General features: G+C 33.6%; 2 protein-coding genes across 3 annotated transcripts in view; both read left to right on the top strand.

The window, feature by feature from the left end:
* The window catches only part of LOC136415018 (synaptotagmin-15-like), a 73,093-nt gene that overhangs the window by 40,313 nt on the left and 15,885 nt on the right, over window positions 1-16,895 (top strand). For both annotated transcript variants that reach the window (XM_066399498.1, XM_066399410.1), the window contains exons 4-8: window positions 1,935-2,083; window positions 5,723-5,933; window positions 6,320-6,413; window positions 7,055-7,216; window positions 9,784-9,891. In XM_066399498.1, the coding sequence (XP_066255595.1) occupies window positions 1,935-2,083; window positions 5,723-5,933; window positions 6,320-6,413; window positions 7,055-7,216; window positions 9,784-9,891 (724 nt within the window). The remainder of the gene's footprint in view (window positions 1-1,934; window positions 2,084-5,722; window positions 5,934-6,319; window positions 6,414-7,054; window positions 7,217-9,783; window positions 9,892-16,895) is intronic.
* LOC136412889 (aldehyde dehydrogenase, dimeric NADP-preferring-like) lies at window positions 11,072-15,773 on the top strand. Its single transcript, XM_066396135.1, has 5 exons — window positions 11,072-12,121; window positions 14,164-14,338; window positions 14,395-14,504; window positions 14,560-14,808; window positions 14,859-15,773. Exons 1-5 carry the CDS (start codon window positions 11,413-11,415, stop codon window positions 15,716-15,718), a joined length of 2,103 nt encoding a protein of 700 aa, XP_066252232.1. The 5' UTR covers window positions 11,072-11,412; the 3' UTR covers window positions 15,719-15,773.

Genomic DNA, 16,895 nt, shown 5'->3' with positions numbered 1-16,895 from the left:
GCACGGTCACCGGACCTATCGCCCATCGAACATCTTTGGGATATGATGAGTCGCCGTCTTCGAAATTTACCGAGGCCTCCAAACAATGTGGATGACCTACGACATCATCTTGAGATATCATGGAATGAAATACTCCAGGAAGATATTGATCATTTGTTGCAAAGCATACCGCGAAGAGTACGTGCTTGCATTGCCGTACGAGGCGATGTCACTCATTATTAATTTTTTCATTATCAAATGTTGTATCTTTTAACTGAAAGTCTGATCATTTGATACTCTATTATGAAGCATTATTTTGCCAAAATTACAAGACTTAATTATTATTATTACTGGGTGGTGCATTTCATGTGAAAGTGAGTGTATATATTTTTTGGTTCTAAAGGACTATAGTTTCTAAATATTTTTCCTATATTTTGCCGAGTTGCTAATTCAAAACATAGGTCAAAAGAAGTATCAGTAACAAACTATAAAAAAGAGCTATTCATGACTGCAAACAATTTTAAATTAGTTGTCAAATAATATAAGAGCACAGTGTAAGTGCTATAGCTAGTAATTCTTTTTATTATGTAGAATTACAGAGTCGTAACTCAAGATATTTTTTTTAAATTCAAATGTTCCTCGATGGTCAAACATTTTCGTTGTTTAGGGACCAAATAAATAAATACATGTATTTTATATTATGCCACTAAAAGCTTGACAAGGACTTTCGCGTAGCATCGAACTGATCGCAACATAAAGGGCCTTTGTATGGACCCTTTTCCATTATTTATGTGCGTTTCATTTTTTTTTTTGCGGTGTATTGTACGAATATGAATGAGGGCTGGAACGTACAAAAGTAATATCGTTTCCTTGGTGAACAACCGCTTCTGGAAAGTTGGTTAATTTATATTTTGTGTCAAAAGGTAGGAAAGGCTTTTGTGGCATTTGAATGGAGAAGTAAGTTTTAAAAGTGTATCAGTCGTTCGACAAAAAAAACAATTTCTATTATCAACAAAGTCCTTTCGCAAAGAACTTTTCCTGCATTTCGCTCATGTAATTCTTTTATTATCAAATGGGGACATTTTATTATTATGTGTTAAGGAAACGACGAGTCCACGTGTCTTGCATTTTCTAAATCAGCGTGGGTATTGTCCCTTTTGGCCCCAAAACGACCATCCTTTCATTTTTCTATGTTAGACTTTATCAGTTCGCAAAAGCCTCATCAAAACTTAAAGAATTCAATAACATTAAACGAGGTACTAAGCTAAACATTCGATCCAATAACGAAGATGGATAGCATCGTAATCTCAGGATTAGCTTATTTACAATAGAAACAAAGTAACTAAATAATTGATGAAGGGTATGTAACCTAATCCCTAAAGCTAATGGAAAAGCAGTGTTTTTGCGAATTCGGGGTTAAACTCCTGCGGGAAATTAATTAACACTCCACCTTAAGCTCGGGATTATAAACCATACATTTAAATAGATGTTATGTAAACATAATCCTATATTTACAACATAATATTAAGAACAGAAGAAATAAAAAAAATAAAGTAAAGAAATCTAATAGAAAATATATGAAATAGCATGAACATATCAGCAGGCAGAGAACCAGTACGGGGATCTCGTAAATGGTAGGAGCTACAGATTTGGCTAAATAGGAAAAAAGTTATTCATTTTAACGATAGACAAATTTATATTTTGAAATGCGTCCCTGATTTTAACGAACTTCATGAACCGTTATGCTGAGTCAGTCGAGTCCTTCAAGTTCATTAGAGCGACTTCCTTAAAAAGGACAAAGTCGAAAGTTCAAATATCAATTACGTTCTAAATTAATAGAATTTAATTCTCTACATAATTTAAATGCTTTCTTACTTTAATTTATTACCCAAATTAAGTAATCAATTGATTTTATGCATATATTGGCTGCTATGTTTTTTTTTGTTACGTTTCAGAACTAAAGAGATCCACTTCAGCCTTCCACCCCTGCGCAGCAATTCCCTTGGCGATCTCGAATGTCCTCAGGACAACCCTTATGACTCAGATGTAGACTCAGATGCACTACTAGTGCCTACTCAGCAGAGCCATCGGAGTAACTCGTTTAGTAAGTTAGTTTAATAAATTTGCAAAAAAAAATTAGAAAAAAAAACAGAACAGATTAACTTAAAAAATAACTTGTGGAGGGTTTTGAGAATCTCGCTTTGCTGTAATCGAATAGAAGGGATGGAAAATTTAGAGTGCGGCGAGAGTAATTTCCTCATTTTTCCCGAATAAAGTCGTAACAGACGCAGCTGGAGGGCCCGGCTCAGATTTGAGCAATTTAAAAAGATTGAACGCCTTTATCCAGGAAAATCAATGTTTTGCCTGATTTGAATAGCAGCATCGACATTTTTTAATCATAGCAGGGTCAACCGATTCATCTAAAATGCATATGAACACAGTGGTTTAATAACCAGATTTTAACAAATACTATGAAAGTTGAATATAATAACGGCGAGGAGACCGAGTACAAAAGGTCGTCGTCACATCAAGACTTGCTTTTTTTATGATTAAAGAAACGCGAAAAAAATTTAAATATGTGTTAAAAAAATTAAACACTATAATAAATTAATAATTAAACGTAAACCATTTAATATAACTTCTAAGTTATTTATACTTCCGTACGTATGGTAAAAACATATTATTTATTCAAATATTCTAAAATTCTTGGTTGCTTTTTTTTGCAAAATAAACTAACATAAGCAATTCAATTTTTTTCTTTATGGAACTGATTTAATTCAGAAGCCTTTTGTCGCTAGAATAACTGTATAGTGCAAAACTGTTCAGGGTTTTTACAGCTTGCACGGCTTCTAAAATTGATGGTGGCTTAAAATCTTTACCACTCTTAGAATCTACATCATTTTCATCTTGGATTTCTTCAATGGTAAGCACTTCGTTCGCAATTTGTTCCTCAGATAAAGCTCTATTTGTTTCCAAGTGAAGGTCAACATTTACAAAAACTGTTCCTAATTCATATGACAATGTGAGGTTTTCTTTTGTCATAGCAAGAAGCACATCATCTTCTTTTTCAAAATCATTATTTTTCCTTCCCACCTCAGCTAAAGGAAAATCGTTCTCATCTCCAACGGCGTTAGCTACTGGTGCTAATTGTAAACCTGCATGTCTAAAACAATTTGTGATTGTTTGGAGTAATATTGTGTGATGATTCCATGCTTTAGAAATCACTGATATTCCATTCCAAATATTAATAACACGCTCTTTATTTTACTGATTGTTTTTAATAATATTCGTTAGCTAGAGCTTTCTAAAATGAACTTTCATTGATCTTATGACATCGTAGTCAACCGACTGCAGAATTGATGTGGTATTTGTTAAGAGATATTGAACGTTAATATTCTCCAAATTTGACATTTTTTGGCGCGCTAGATAATTGTCTACCAAGAACAAAATGTTTTTCTTTTTTTCTTTAATTTGGTGTCTCAACCTTGTAAAATTTTTATAAACAGATCTGACGTCATTCAAGTTTTTTAATAGATATGTAGGACACAGGTAACGACTTATAATAATTAATATTCTTGAAACAGCAATTGATTGATTGATCTTTGATTTTGCAATAACAATCAACTTACGTTTTTCTGATCCTGTTATATTGGTAGCAATAAAAAGAGTAACTCTTTCCTTGGACATTTCTCCACCTGTACACTTTTCCGTTTTAAATTTCAGTGTTTTGTTGAGAGTCATTTTGTAGATAGACCTGTTCCATCTGCGTTAAAAATCCCGTCATTCTGGTAATTTTTTCAAATTACTGGCCACACAGTTTCGAGCCAGTTTCCTGTCACTACAACTGGTACACTAGGAGCTTCACCACTAATTTTTTCATACACAGTGTTATGTCTTTGCCGAATGCGTTTCATCCAATTTTCTGAACATTTATATTCCGAGTCTTTATTGATTATTTTGGCAAACTGTTCCGCTTCTGCCTGTAGTATTCGGCCACAGATTGCTGATCTTTTACTTCTTTCCTTTTTAAACCACTTAAATAATGCCTGACTGATATCCCCATGAGTGGGTATCTTAAATTTTTTCTTTGGAAATAAATTTTCTTTAAACGCATTCTTGATATTTTCTCGGTTTTTCCAAATCATAGAAACGGTCGAATGCGGTAAGTGAACTCATTTGTAATGGTATTGTTGCTTTTACCAGCTTCAAGTCGGAAAATGATGATACCTTTCTCCTCAATGGACAAAACTTTTCTTTTCCTTGAAATCATTTTTTAAAACACGACAAAATTACAGTGACACAAACAAGCTGGATACGTACAATGAACACAGCCTCTAATTTATATAGTCTTTGTTCATAATTCAGGAATTTTCCCGATAATGCTTATTCTCTCCACACTCTTCTGTAAAAAATTAATTTCTTTGAACCATTTATCGACACAAAACATAAATGAAAATATCGACACAAAAAACTCAGATTCTATGGCTTAAATCAGCAAACTCCTTTGTTGCAGTTTTAATTGTTTAGTGTTGGTAAATACTGCAAAGAAATTGATTTTTTGTGTATTCAAAGAAATTGTAATATAAAGTCAACACTGCCAGCATTCAATTAAAAATTCCGCAGAAAGAGACCGAAATTTATAAAAAAAAGCGGTGCTTTAGCAGCTTTGCACGCAAATCGCTGAAAAACGACAACCATACATAGATGTGTTAAGTATGTATATTAAAAACAACTTTTCTGGGATTTGCCTATGAAACCGCTAAAAGTACTGCTTTTTAAAAAATGTCGAGTACCCATTGCATAACTTTTCAAAAAACGTCGATTTTATACTACTATTACTATAGTATATCCCGTAGCGTCGTTATACCCGGCTAGCGAATAACCAAAAATGTCGTTTTTGCGGACATTAAAAGCGATTTCTTAAAAGGCAGACTTTTTACAATGGAATAAATGCAAATCCAACCAAACGTTCGAATTTTCGTCGCTATATGCGACTTGTTATAACCGTCGTCGTCATTCGCGACTTTCACTGAACATGCAAATCACCTTGCTAAACTTACGTACATTTTGTATACAAAGCCTGCTTTTTCAGGAAGATCAAGTGTCCATATCAGAACACATTTCTGCAATACACATCAAAAACTCAACAGTTGAAAAAAAACTTTTCGTATATACATGGTGAGCCATATTCAAAGCTTACGATCAAAATCTCTAAATCTGTGAAACATGAATGCCAAAAATTTGAAAAACGGTTTTTACTTGTCTCCTAACTGTATTTGGCAAGGTATCTTAAGGAACTTTGGTATTTGGTATTGGGACCCTTCTTACAAAATGGCATACCTAATTAGATTTTAATTTCTATCTATTCATATTTCTATCCTGCTCTAGCCCTCTCGTGTCTACCGTTTTCCTGTTACTTAACTACGATTAACTCTTCGCACCTTCAGCATTTCAACAGCGAAACTAACTATTTATTTAAAACAGAAATATTCATACAGAGGAATCAAAGATTGTTTGTTTTCAAAAGAGTAGTATTTATACAGGGTGAGCCAAAAATCATCAAAACCATCACAATATATGTATTCAAAATTCAATAAGAGTTTTTATAAAACTCGTAAGTTAAACCTGTCTATTCACGAGAAGAACGATTAAGCCCATAAACATAGCGACTGACCTAAGTTTTTCGAATACTTGGATGGAAACAATGGATGAAAATTATAAATTTATAATTCGCAATTTTCAGGCTGTTATGGTCTGGGCGTAATAGAGCCCGCACTTTACAAAAGCACCTTGGACTTGGATGAAATGGCTTGGCCAGAAGGGCACATCGGAAGAATATGGTTTTCCCTAAGATACGAACCCTCCACTGAGAAGCTCTTGGTATCGCTGTTAAAGGCGAAAAATTTGCCTTCCAGGAACGTAGGAACTGTCAACAACTGCGATCCTTTTGTCAGGTATATGGAGAGTGTTTAGTTTTATTTATGGATGTTTGAAGAAGGGGGTGGCTGCAAGGCAATAAAGTGCATGAAACAATAATCGTAAAAATGTCTGTCCTAGAAAACGAACTGGCAATTTCTTGTTATGTCAATGTTTGCCGAAAACATTTCCCCAGGGGTTGTAAAAAGAAAAAGTTTTGTGAAGAAAGTGGAGAGATTTGTATTCAGGGGGGACTTTTTAGGCAGTCGATAACGAAGGCCTGGGTTTCAGAAAGTACAATATTTCTTTGTTCATTTGAAGGATTGTAAGTCTTATAAAGCGAAGTTGGCATTTGCTTAATTTGTTCTCTCTTATTCCAGCACAGACAAAATTCTGAACTTTTATTGGTTTATTTTCCTTCCAGATTACACCTTATGCCAGACGAGCGGCGCTATTTGCAATCCAAACAAAAGAAAAAAACTTGTAATCCCTATTTCGATGAAACCCTCGTATTCCAGGTAAGCTGTCCACAGGGATTTCCAGTTAGCAACTTTTCCGCACACAAATGTATATAACTTCTTTTCCCTTATAAGAAGTATTACGATAAAAGCCTCTAAAAAATGCATATTGTGTAATGTGCTTGCATTTAGCTCCATTATATTTTTATTACCCACATTGTACGGTAATTATATCTGGAGCGTGCATAAAGCGGTCTTAACGCCATTTTCAGGGGAATAAAATTAGAAATCTCAAATACGGTTTGTTTAAACAAATCCATAAGACTTCTTGACACCTAAATCTCTCAAAACGCAAAACTGGCAATTGATAATTCAATTGGTTGTAAAACTCATATATCGCAGTTTTTTAGAAAAAATAATAAGTCAACGTTAATTAATCTATCAGTTCTGCGTCTTTGTTCTGATTACGCAAGCTCAGCTGCAAATAAACGTAAATGAGAAACGACCGTTAGATCAGCTTATCTCTTTTCTTTCATTAGTGAGCTAGGGAAATAATGAGCCATTTATCACTATTAAACTGTTACTCATTTTTTTATCGCAATTTGACAGTTATGGAGAGTCATTTGTTTTTGCTATACGATTCGTACTTTATGTGTGACCCTGTACGCTTATCTTATAAAGTACCATTTTTATACTTATAGGTATCACAGAAAGATATGGCTGACCATATATTGAAGCTGACAGTTATCGATGGAGGCAGAACGAAGCGATATGCGGAAATAGGTCATGTGACTTTTCCATTAAAAGAGCTTGAAATTGGAGACGGTTCCGAGCAGCAATTGTTCAAGATGGATTTAGCAAAGGTAAACCTCAGGCTGGGCAGAAACAGCAAAATCTCAATTTCTGACCATCATAAATCACTGTTTATCCCTTCAACTTTCGTAAAGCAGGATATCTGTCTTCCTTACAATCACGTTGAGCAAACCACCTTGAGATTTATGAAATGTCTGATTTATTTTGCGTACCTCTTGTAGCTCAAATGTGCGATCAGGCCTTTAAACACTTTTGACTTTTGTATGGACCTCCAGTTTATGCCAAATTGCTTTAAGTGTTCCTTAAGACAAATTTCTTACACCAGCAGTTTGATGCAAAACAATGTATTTAACACACTACGAGTTGATACAAATTCAGGACCAACTTCAGGGATCCAAGACGCTAAATTGCAGCTAGACGAAACGTACCAAGCGAATTTTAGCTCCAGTTTGATTTTTTTCAGTTTAAATTTGAAACTCAACACTTCGAAATTTTTTTTCGGTTTTGTTATGTGAGATCATATCGGATAAGTGCTCTTCACAAATAATTTTCACGGATACTTAGAGTCCCACATATTGCGCAAAACTATTTATACAAGGTCGACAATAAAATCTTTTTTTTTTAGTGAAAATTCTTTGAAGCGAAGCTATTAGAAAAATAATGGACTACCTGAAACGATGATGCCAAATAAAATTTTTTTATTCATTTCAGTATTTATTATTTTTAAGTTTAGAGTGTTATCAATAAAACCAACGAAACAATTTAATAAACTTATCGGATGTCATTTACCGCAGATTTAAGTTTTATGTGATATATTTTTCAATTAAAAACTGATTATCCATATTAAAGAAGCAAAATTTTCATCTCAGTAGCTTTTCCAGGAATCTTCCAAGTAATAAGATAATTTTATTAATATGGGTAAACTACTTGGTTGGTAATTATTTAACCAGCAATTATCTCAAAACCTCGAAAAGGTCGAAAGGCAGTTTAAATACATAAGTTATAGCATAAAGGCATAGGTATGGACTGGATATAATTTTAAACATACAGGGAGGTCAAAAAAATTTCACTTTTTTAATTTTAAGTGGAACCGGCAATATAGTGATTACTTTTTCCTTCTTCGCCATCCATCAATTTTTTTAAAGAATGTTTTGGCCATTTGTCAAGAAATTTCTGAAGTCCCGTCAAGAGTTCAAGAAGAGCCATATTTCAATGCCGATGTTAATTTACAAAAAATTTAATCGGAATTTAATTTTTATTAATTAAACGAAATAATCTTAAAAACGCGGGAAGAATCCTAAACTGCAACATAGTGCAAGCGATTTGGTTCTATTTAAGATAAAAAAATTTAATTCTATGGCACTTTTTTGAGCCTCCCCGTATGTTTGAATTATGTTTGTCTTATATCTCAGCCTGAATCTCAAAATGCATATCTACAAAGTTTAGAAATAAGTGCTGATAAAATTATTCTGAGACACCCTGTATACTTTCCAAGGCAAATACAAAATTCAATAGTTAAGTAAACGTTCTAGTTTGCCTTTCTCTTATCTCACCACGGTTTCACAGCAATATGGTTTTACTGAAAAGTTATTGGTAAATTTGGAATAACCAATTACTGAATTTACGATTGTGTTGTATTAAGATTTGCAGCTCGATAATTGAAAACTGAAGTAAGTAATTGGAAATAGTCAATACAATGCAGAAATAATAATGCATCATAAAATAAATAACACATATTTGAATTTTCAACATTTATTCAAATAATATAACCCAAATACGGAAGCCTGCCTTCAAATTAGAAAAACATTGTATATAATAAAAGTGTAATTAACACACCAAAATAAAATCCAATTTCCTCGGTTCGGTGCTTCTTCCCATAGCATTATGATTATGCCTTTCAATCTGAAGCGAATATTTATTTAGAATAGAAAACCCCATCAAGGCGCAAATAACCAATTAAGCTGCACTGAAAGAGGCTGTTCGACATCATGTACTTATATAAATTTCAAATACCTTCTTGACGAACTCGGTAAACAATAAACATTTACATAACGTAATTTACTTGGGGTTGTACTAATGTAATCAATGTATACAACACACGTGTCTGTTAGGAATTTATAACACACGCTTGTGTGAACATTTGTTTTCATCGTTTGTTACGAGTATGTTTACCTTCGCCGAGAGTAATGGAGAAAATGCAGAAGATGGATGGACAATCTTAAAATTTTTACTTTTTCTTATTTAGTTTGGAAGCAACTCAATTATCTTACTCATCAAAACTAAATAATATTATATACATTTTCTGGATTACTTCCTTGACTTATAAAATAAGTAAAAAAAACTTAATAACAATAAATTACATTAATAATTATTAAACTTATTTATTGATTATAATTAAAAATGATAGATAATATTATACTTTAATTCATTTTCCACCACGTTTTTAAATAAAACAATTGATTAATTAATCACATGTAATAATTAAATTAATTAGTTATTTAGTTTTTTCTTGGTTCTTTTTACTTAGAAGGAGAAAATCAATTTTAATTAATTGGCTAATTAATTTAATTTAATTTCTTAATTAAAAATCACAGTAAATTATATAATTTTCATCTAGGAACCACAAGAGATCAGATCCGATTTGGGCGAGCTCCTAGTTTCTCTTCTGTACAATGAAAACCTCAGCCGATTGACTGCCACGGTAATAGAAGCAAGAAGGCTTAAGGTAAGCCATTGGTATATACCGAAAACTATACATTTTCTTCATACTTAAAAACGTTCAAAATATGACCCGGTTGAAGAACTTTTCACACTTACATATTTATCATTTAGATACTATTAAACTCGTTATTAAGCAGGTTTTTAGCACTTAGCATGTAATAGAAGCATTTTTATCCTAAGTGAGGAGCATCTTGCAGTGTAAGATGGTTATGAATCGATAACTTTATTTCACGCTTAAAAAGATATTTACAAAGGATTTTTCAAAACCTTTCTAGAACTTGGAGTATTTGAGAAACCTGTAAAACTTTGCCAATTTAAGCTGAGTTTATTAGCAGTGGACTATGAGATCTAATAAGCGAAAAGAGGTGTAAGATAATGTGGGCTTAATGGATTTCTCCACGGGGGTCGTTAACTTTTAAGAAGCAAAAGTTAAAAAATCGATGCTCACCGTACAAAAAGGCCGAGGACATCTCCGCTAAGTCTAGACATCTTTTATCAATAAAATATTGTTTCCTAATTAAATTGGGAATTTCGATTCCATCTTCCTCTTGCTTTGTGTATTCAAACAAAAAATCAATTTTCCACAATAGTTCTTTAGCTTAATTACAAATCTTTCTAGGAACATTTATTGCGATAAAAATTGTCATACTCGCCTCAAATCTTCCATTTTTATCAGTACCAAGACAGATTGTGCTTATGCAACTGCTCAAAACAAGTACAAAATGATTTTGTGGTGTTTATACTCCAACTAAATCCTTTCGCTTTCTTTTGGCAGGCCAATGCACCCATGGCATTAACATACAAACACCAAACAGTTGGTATCTACATCGAGTACTTGAAGGCAACGTATTTGAATGTTAAAAACTCTTTCTTGTTGAACACAAACTTTATTAAGTGTCGCAGATATATGTATACAGTGTGATCCAAGAACATGAATACTTTTTGCTATCTTCAAATCCTGTTTTGTGAATTTCTACTAAAAAATGGTACCCACTATTCTTATCAAGCTTTGACCAGAATATTTGACCTCTGATTGTGCTTTCTGGCATAAGCTTGGAAAAACTTATGTTGAGGCTTCTTCCAAGTGCTTGCGCACCATAGGCGTTCACACCTGATTTGTTTTAGGGCGATCTGTAAATTATAGCTCATTGATCACTAAAAACCAACATCGAATCAGTAAAAGAGTATTTACTGACACGGTTACATAATCTTAAACGAGTCGGGCAATCTTAGCAATTTCTTCTGTAATGGCTCAAATATCCTCGTAATCTTTTCTGTGCGAAAAGAGGCGAATGGTGGTTCAGTTCGACCTGAAAAGTAAAAGTAAACACCGCCTGTTGCATCGGTGCTACACTAATTCGAATTGTCGTTACGGTCTTTCCTAAGCAGATTTTAATAACAAAACAAGCGTGCTGGTGATTATACAAGATCAAGTGGAAGAAGAGGAGAGACAGGTAAGTGCCCTTTTTTTCTTTTTATTTGATGGTAGACCGTGGTCAACGAATGAGCATAGTTTTGAAGGAATATGAGTGAGTGTGGCCCATGTGCTCCCATCCCCCGCTTGGACCCTCATTTGCTCAAGACCAACGCCTCTAATGGCATATCCCCAAAGATCAGTCAGTTGCATCAGTTTTACAGTCAAGAACCTAAAATACCCAAGGAATGCGATAATGAGCATGTGAAGAGGAACAAAATGCCGAAAATTTCCAAGGAACATCAGAACGAGCTCAGAAAACAATCGTCCAGCATTAACAGGCAGCACCCAGAAAAGGGCACCATTAGATCTGAAGAAAAGCGTATTCCTAAACGACTGTTTATTGACCAACCTCCAATTTTCCATGAGCCTCCAAATATGTCTAATGAAGACTTGGAGTCGATAAGTTTCCCAGTTAATGATACTTCTCTAGCTCCCGAGGAACCTGACGGAAATCCTATAATTCAAATGGGCAATGGCACTACTACGAGTGTTCTAATCGAACCTGTCATAAATCCAGTGATAAACCATACTAGCAATGGCACTATGAAGGATCTGCATCTAAATGGTGTGACGACAAATAATGGGTCGGTGAAGAAAAGTATTGGGGACAAGAAGAACGAAACAGATTCTATTATTACCGTTGATAGCAAAAGAGCCGAAGGAAAGTATAGTGCAAAAGAGTGTGTAGAGATTGCTCGAAGGGCCTTTAAAACTGGCAGGACTAGAAAGTTGGGATTTAGAGAGAGGCAGTTAAGAGGTGAGTTATTAATTTGATAATTATTTGATCAATATGAGGATTAATGAGGACGATTAATCTACTTTTTGGTCATAATAGAGTTAATGGAATATTAATAGACGAGTTAGTTGCAATATTTTTCCGCCGACTGCAAGCATTGCTCATAGCTCTTGAAAAATATAATATAATTTTGAATTTAACGTAAATGAAATAAAAATTAAAAAATAAAATGGTAAATAAGTTAAAAAAATTTAAAATATTTAGAAAAAAAATTGCTGGCACGAAAGCGGCGTACCATATGTGGTATCGTTGCCGGAAATATGCGAGTGGCCTATACCAAATCCCGATGACAATGAGAAAACCATGACATGAGTCAAAATGACAATATCTAAATATTTTATAGTTCATTTCTCTTTGTTAAGTGAGGGTCAAGCAGGATAACAATACCTTTTTTTATTTTGTATGTACATGGTTGCTTATAATAAAATCATGCATTAAAATAAAACAAATGAAAAATTGAACGTTAAAGTTGATCATTAACGATCGGTTTTCTATACAACAAACAAAGAAGTTAAGTGTCATTAAACGTTTTTCCCAGCAAGAAACGAAAAAACGAAGATAGTTCAATTTGTTATTGGTTATGCAACATGAAATCCAATTTGAAACGGATAATTTCGATTCAAGCTCCAGTTATCTCAAGTTAAATTTAATGCTGCACTATTATCCTTCGGTTATCAGGTACAAAAAGTAGTAGTTTATCGAACCGATTGTATTTACATAAATTTCCAAGAACTTTCTCTTAAACTGACGTTCGAAATTACCGTGTTTAGGTTTCTAAGCACTTTAATATTACGTAACTAACGTATTTTATCGTTAATCTGGTATTCATCAACGATGATGGAATTTGTATGCTAGTGAATATTCTCGTATCATTAATAGACGATAACCTTGGCATCTTTATCTAGAGATTTATACCTAAGGAAACATATGTAAAGGCAAGGGAATAATCAGTTTTATGGTTTCTATGGAAATTGTTTCATATAGAGTTTCTAAAACGTTGATTTAGTAGACCTTAGAGCATCATTGATATCTACCTACGTGTTAATCTGGTATTCGCCAAATTAGAGTAATATAGAATAGGGGCTCCTGATGGAGTTTATTTCCAGAATAAAGTTACTTTTAATTTCTTAAGAAATTAATATTATTTAATTTTGAAATCTTTTGTCTCTACAATTTTTTCTTTAACTGTAATCGTTTTCAAAATATTTACTAAAACAACAGAAAATTAAGGTCATTTTTCTTTTCGTTTGGTACCTTTTTATGTAGACACTTGCTATTGAAGTTCAAAAGCAACAACTACACTATACGAATTTTTGAAATATAGCAAAGTTGCTAATCTAAAATTTATGTAGCAATAAAAAATCACTGTTTTATTTCGTTTTCAAAACTTCGTCAAATTAATTAAAACTAAATCCAATTTATTATTCGCTTGTACGATATGATTTCTCAAGATCAAGTTATTCAGGCATTCATGGCTTTCCTTCTATTGAATACATACATTTCAATAAGTTTATTTGCAGACTATTTAATTTGTTGCTTCATTTAATTAAGCTTTTATTTATTTGTTTTAATTTTAATTCATTTTAATTTATTTTTTTAATTTCATTTAATTAAATACACTTTGACATAAAATCTGTGACAAATGTAATTTTGAACTAACAGGTTATCTTAGCTTCCAACCGAGGGAAAAATATTTCAATAAAAGTCAAGACGTTTCTACAAAACTCAAACAAACTTTAACTCAAAACTTCCTTTTCCGATTTCTGCGACACCAGCGTCGTTTTTCTCAAACTTGCCTAAATTGGAAACGACATAGGGGACATAAAATAGAAAAATACAAACTTTCCACCGTTTTATTATCCCTACTGAAGCTTTTTTAAACTTTGGAAATTCTTTTTGAATCACCCTTAGTGAGGGAATAACAGCATTTGTTGATAAATTGAATAAAGTAATCCACTTTTGCATGTCAGCTATAAAACTTTTGTGACGATTTCATATCACAGGTCTTTTGAAATTCCTTGAAAGCCACCGGTTGGAAATTGAGGAGGCTTTGTTTAAAGATTTGAAAAAACACAGGCAGGAAACTAATATCTGTGAAATAGAAATAGTGGCCAATGATCTCAGGTATACCATAATGAACCTTCAAAAATGGATTGGGCCTCAAAGACCCAAAAAGAGGTAATATATTTTTTTTAAGTTTAATTGGCACTTTTTTTTAAAATTGCGTTTTGTAGATTTATTAACTTACTCGATGACATATATGTCTACAACGACCCATATGGGGTAGTGCTGCTAATCGGGGCCTGGAACTATCCAATTTTGTTGACATTAGGTCCCTTAGTTGGTAAGTCGCTTTATAGAAATTATCTTATGATACAATAACACAATTTTGCTTATAGGAGCACTGGCTGGTGGTAACACCATAATCCTGAAACCCTCAGAACTAGTCCCTGCAACTAACAAGCTCTTGTCCGACGTGCTGACCAATTATCTTGACCAAGAATGCTTCCAGATATACACTGGAGGAGCCCAAGAAACTACGGAACTGTTACAAGAACGTCTTGATTACATTTTCTTTACTGGTTCTTCAAAAATCGGGCAGATAGTATATCAGACAGCTGCCAAGAACTTAATACCCTGCACTTTAGGTTAGTTCAAGTCACAACATTCTGCAATTCATTTTAATCTCCTTTTTTAGAACTTGGAGGTAAATGTCCTCTCTATATCGATAACACCGCAGATATGTACAAATCAGCCAAAAGGGCCTTGTGGGGTCGGATGTTGAATAGTGGGCAAACCTGTGTAGCCCCTGATTACATCCTGTGCACTAAAGAAGTAGAGGAACGGTTCCTCAAAGAGGCTGAAAAGGTCTTAAAAGAATTCTGGGGAGAAGACCCCAGCAAGTCCCCTAGTTTAAGCAAAATCATGACCGAAAATCATTATAGAAGACTGCTAGAATTTATGAGGATGGAGCATATTGCCCTAGGGGGGCAGGTCAACGCCCAAGAATATGTTATTGGTCCCACTATTCTCACCGATGTAAGCCCTCTAAGCCCTGTAATGGAAGAAGAGATTTTTGGGCCCTTGCTGCCAATTTTAAACGTCAAAAACGCCCAGGAGGCTGTAGATTTCATCAATTCTAGAGAAAAACCTTTAGCGTTGTATGTTTTTTCGAAAAATATTAGAGTGCAGCAACTATTCTTGTACAAAACCTCCAGTGGTGGAGTCTCGATTAACGATACAATATCCCATATAGGAACAGAAAAGCTACCCTTTGGGGGAGTTGGAATGAGCGGCCTGGGAAACTACCATGGAAAATACGGTTTCGATACATTCACCCATAAGAAAGGCGTGTTAGTAAAGGATTTGAGCTACATTTCAGAGCTTACTTTAAAACTTAGGTATCCACCATATTCGGATAAGAAAACGACTTTGATCAGTACAATTTTAAAGAAGAGAAGGAGGGTGAATCTGAAGTATTTAGATAGACTGATTTTGTTTTGTTTGGGTATTGGGTTAGCATTTTTGTTGCAGTACTACTATAGGATTATTCAGTAGAATGTGGTGTATTGTTATATTATTATAGCACATTTAATAAAGACATACGAAAATGAAGTATAGCCAAACTAGTAATGAAAGGAGGACAAATTTGCTGAATAATCAATCACATGAGAAACCACTTCTCGTCTCAATTTGCAAATACAGTTCTGCCACATCTCTGAGGATTTTTACAGGAAAAATTCTCAGGGGACCAGCCTAACAGCAAGACAACACAATAGAAAGACAATCTAACCTGGTTAAATCCAAATTTATTCAGTAATCCCCCATTTCTCCGGCATACGCTTTGTGACGTCATAGCGCTGCGAAAACATTTCATGTAATTATGAGAATTTCAGTATTTCTTTTGGATCTTTTCCACAGAACAATTTATTTGAATTTTTTATTTCTTTTTTCTTAATTTCATTTCTACAATTTTATAATATTTGACTATAATTTAATTTTTTGTACTCCACGTGTTAATCACTTTAGTGAATCACATGTAGGATCCTGGACAATAGTCGGCTAATTATAAAACTTATAAAATTGATTAACATGTAATAAAATAAAAATGATTTTTTTGACATATGAATCATAATTGACGGTTATCGAACAACCACACCCTAACGCCTTACGTTTGTTAGATGCTAGTAAAACAGCCACAGCAGAGCCACGCTTTGAATTTATTTTATGTCTATATTAAGTTACTTTGGCTTTATCTTAAATTTTCGGTACAAACAGGAACAATCTACATTATTTATAATAATAACCATTATCATCACAAGTAGAACCAATTACTTGGCGCCATCTTTGGCGATTTCGACGAAATTAGAAGCCATGTTCCTAATGTGCTTGAATAGAATACACAACACACAAATCACTAATTAAAACTACGTTTGGGTAACATCATTTTCATTTGATATTCTCATTTCAGCAAGAAAAGGTATTTAACTCTAGTGCGAAATCAGTATGATCTTCAGTGGATAATACTTATCACGTTATATAAATATTACCTGAAAAATGTTCATAAAAGTATATTAATGAAACATGATAAAAATGTCGATATAACTTCAACTGAGCCATGATCGGTTGCAAAATATACCCAGTCATTAGAACACTAATAAAAAGGATGGATAGGTAAATGACTTTTAATTTGTGCCTATGAAAAAGTAGGAGAGATAAAAAGATAAAGAATGAT

Source organism: Euwallacea similis, chromosome 1 (genome assembly GCF_039881205.1).
Source record: "Euwallacea similis isolate ESF13 chromosome 1, ESF131.1, whole genome shotgun sequence".
Taxonomy (NCBI): Eukaryota; Metazoa; Arthropoda; class Insecta; order Coleoptera; family Curculionidae; genus Euwallacea; species Euwallacea similis.
This window is presented reverse-complemented; position numbering and strand designations above follow the sequence as displayed.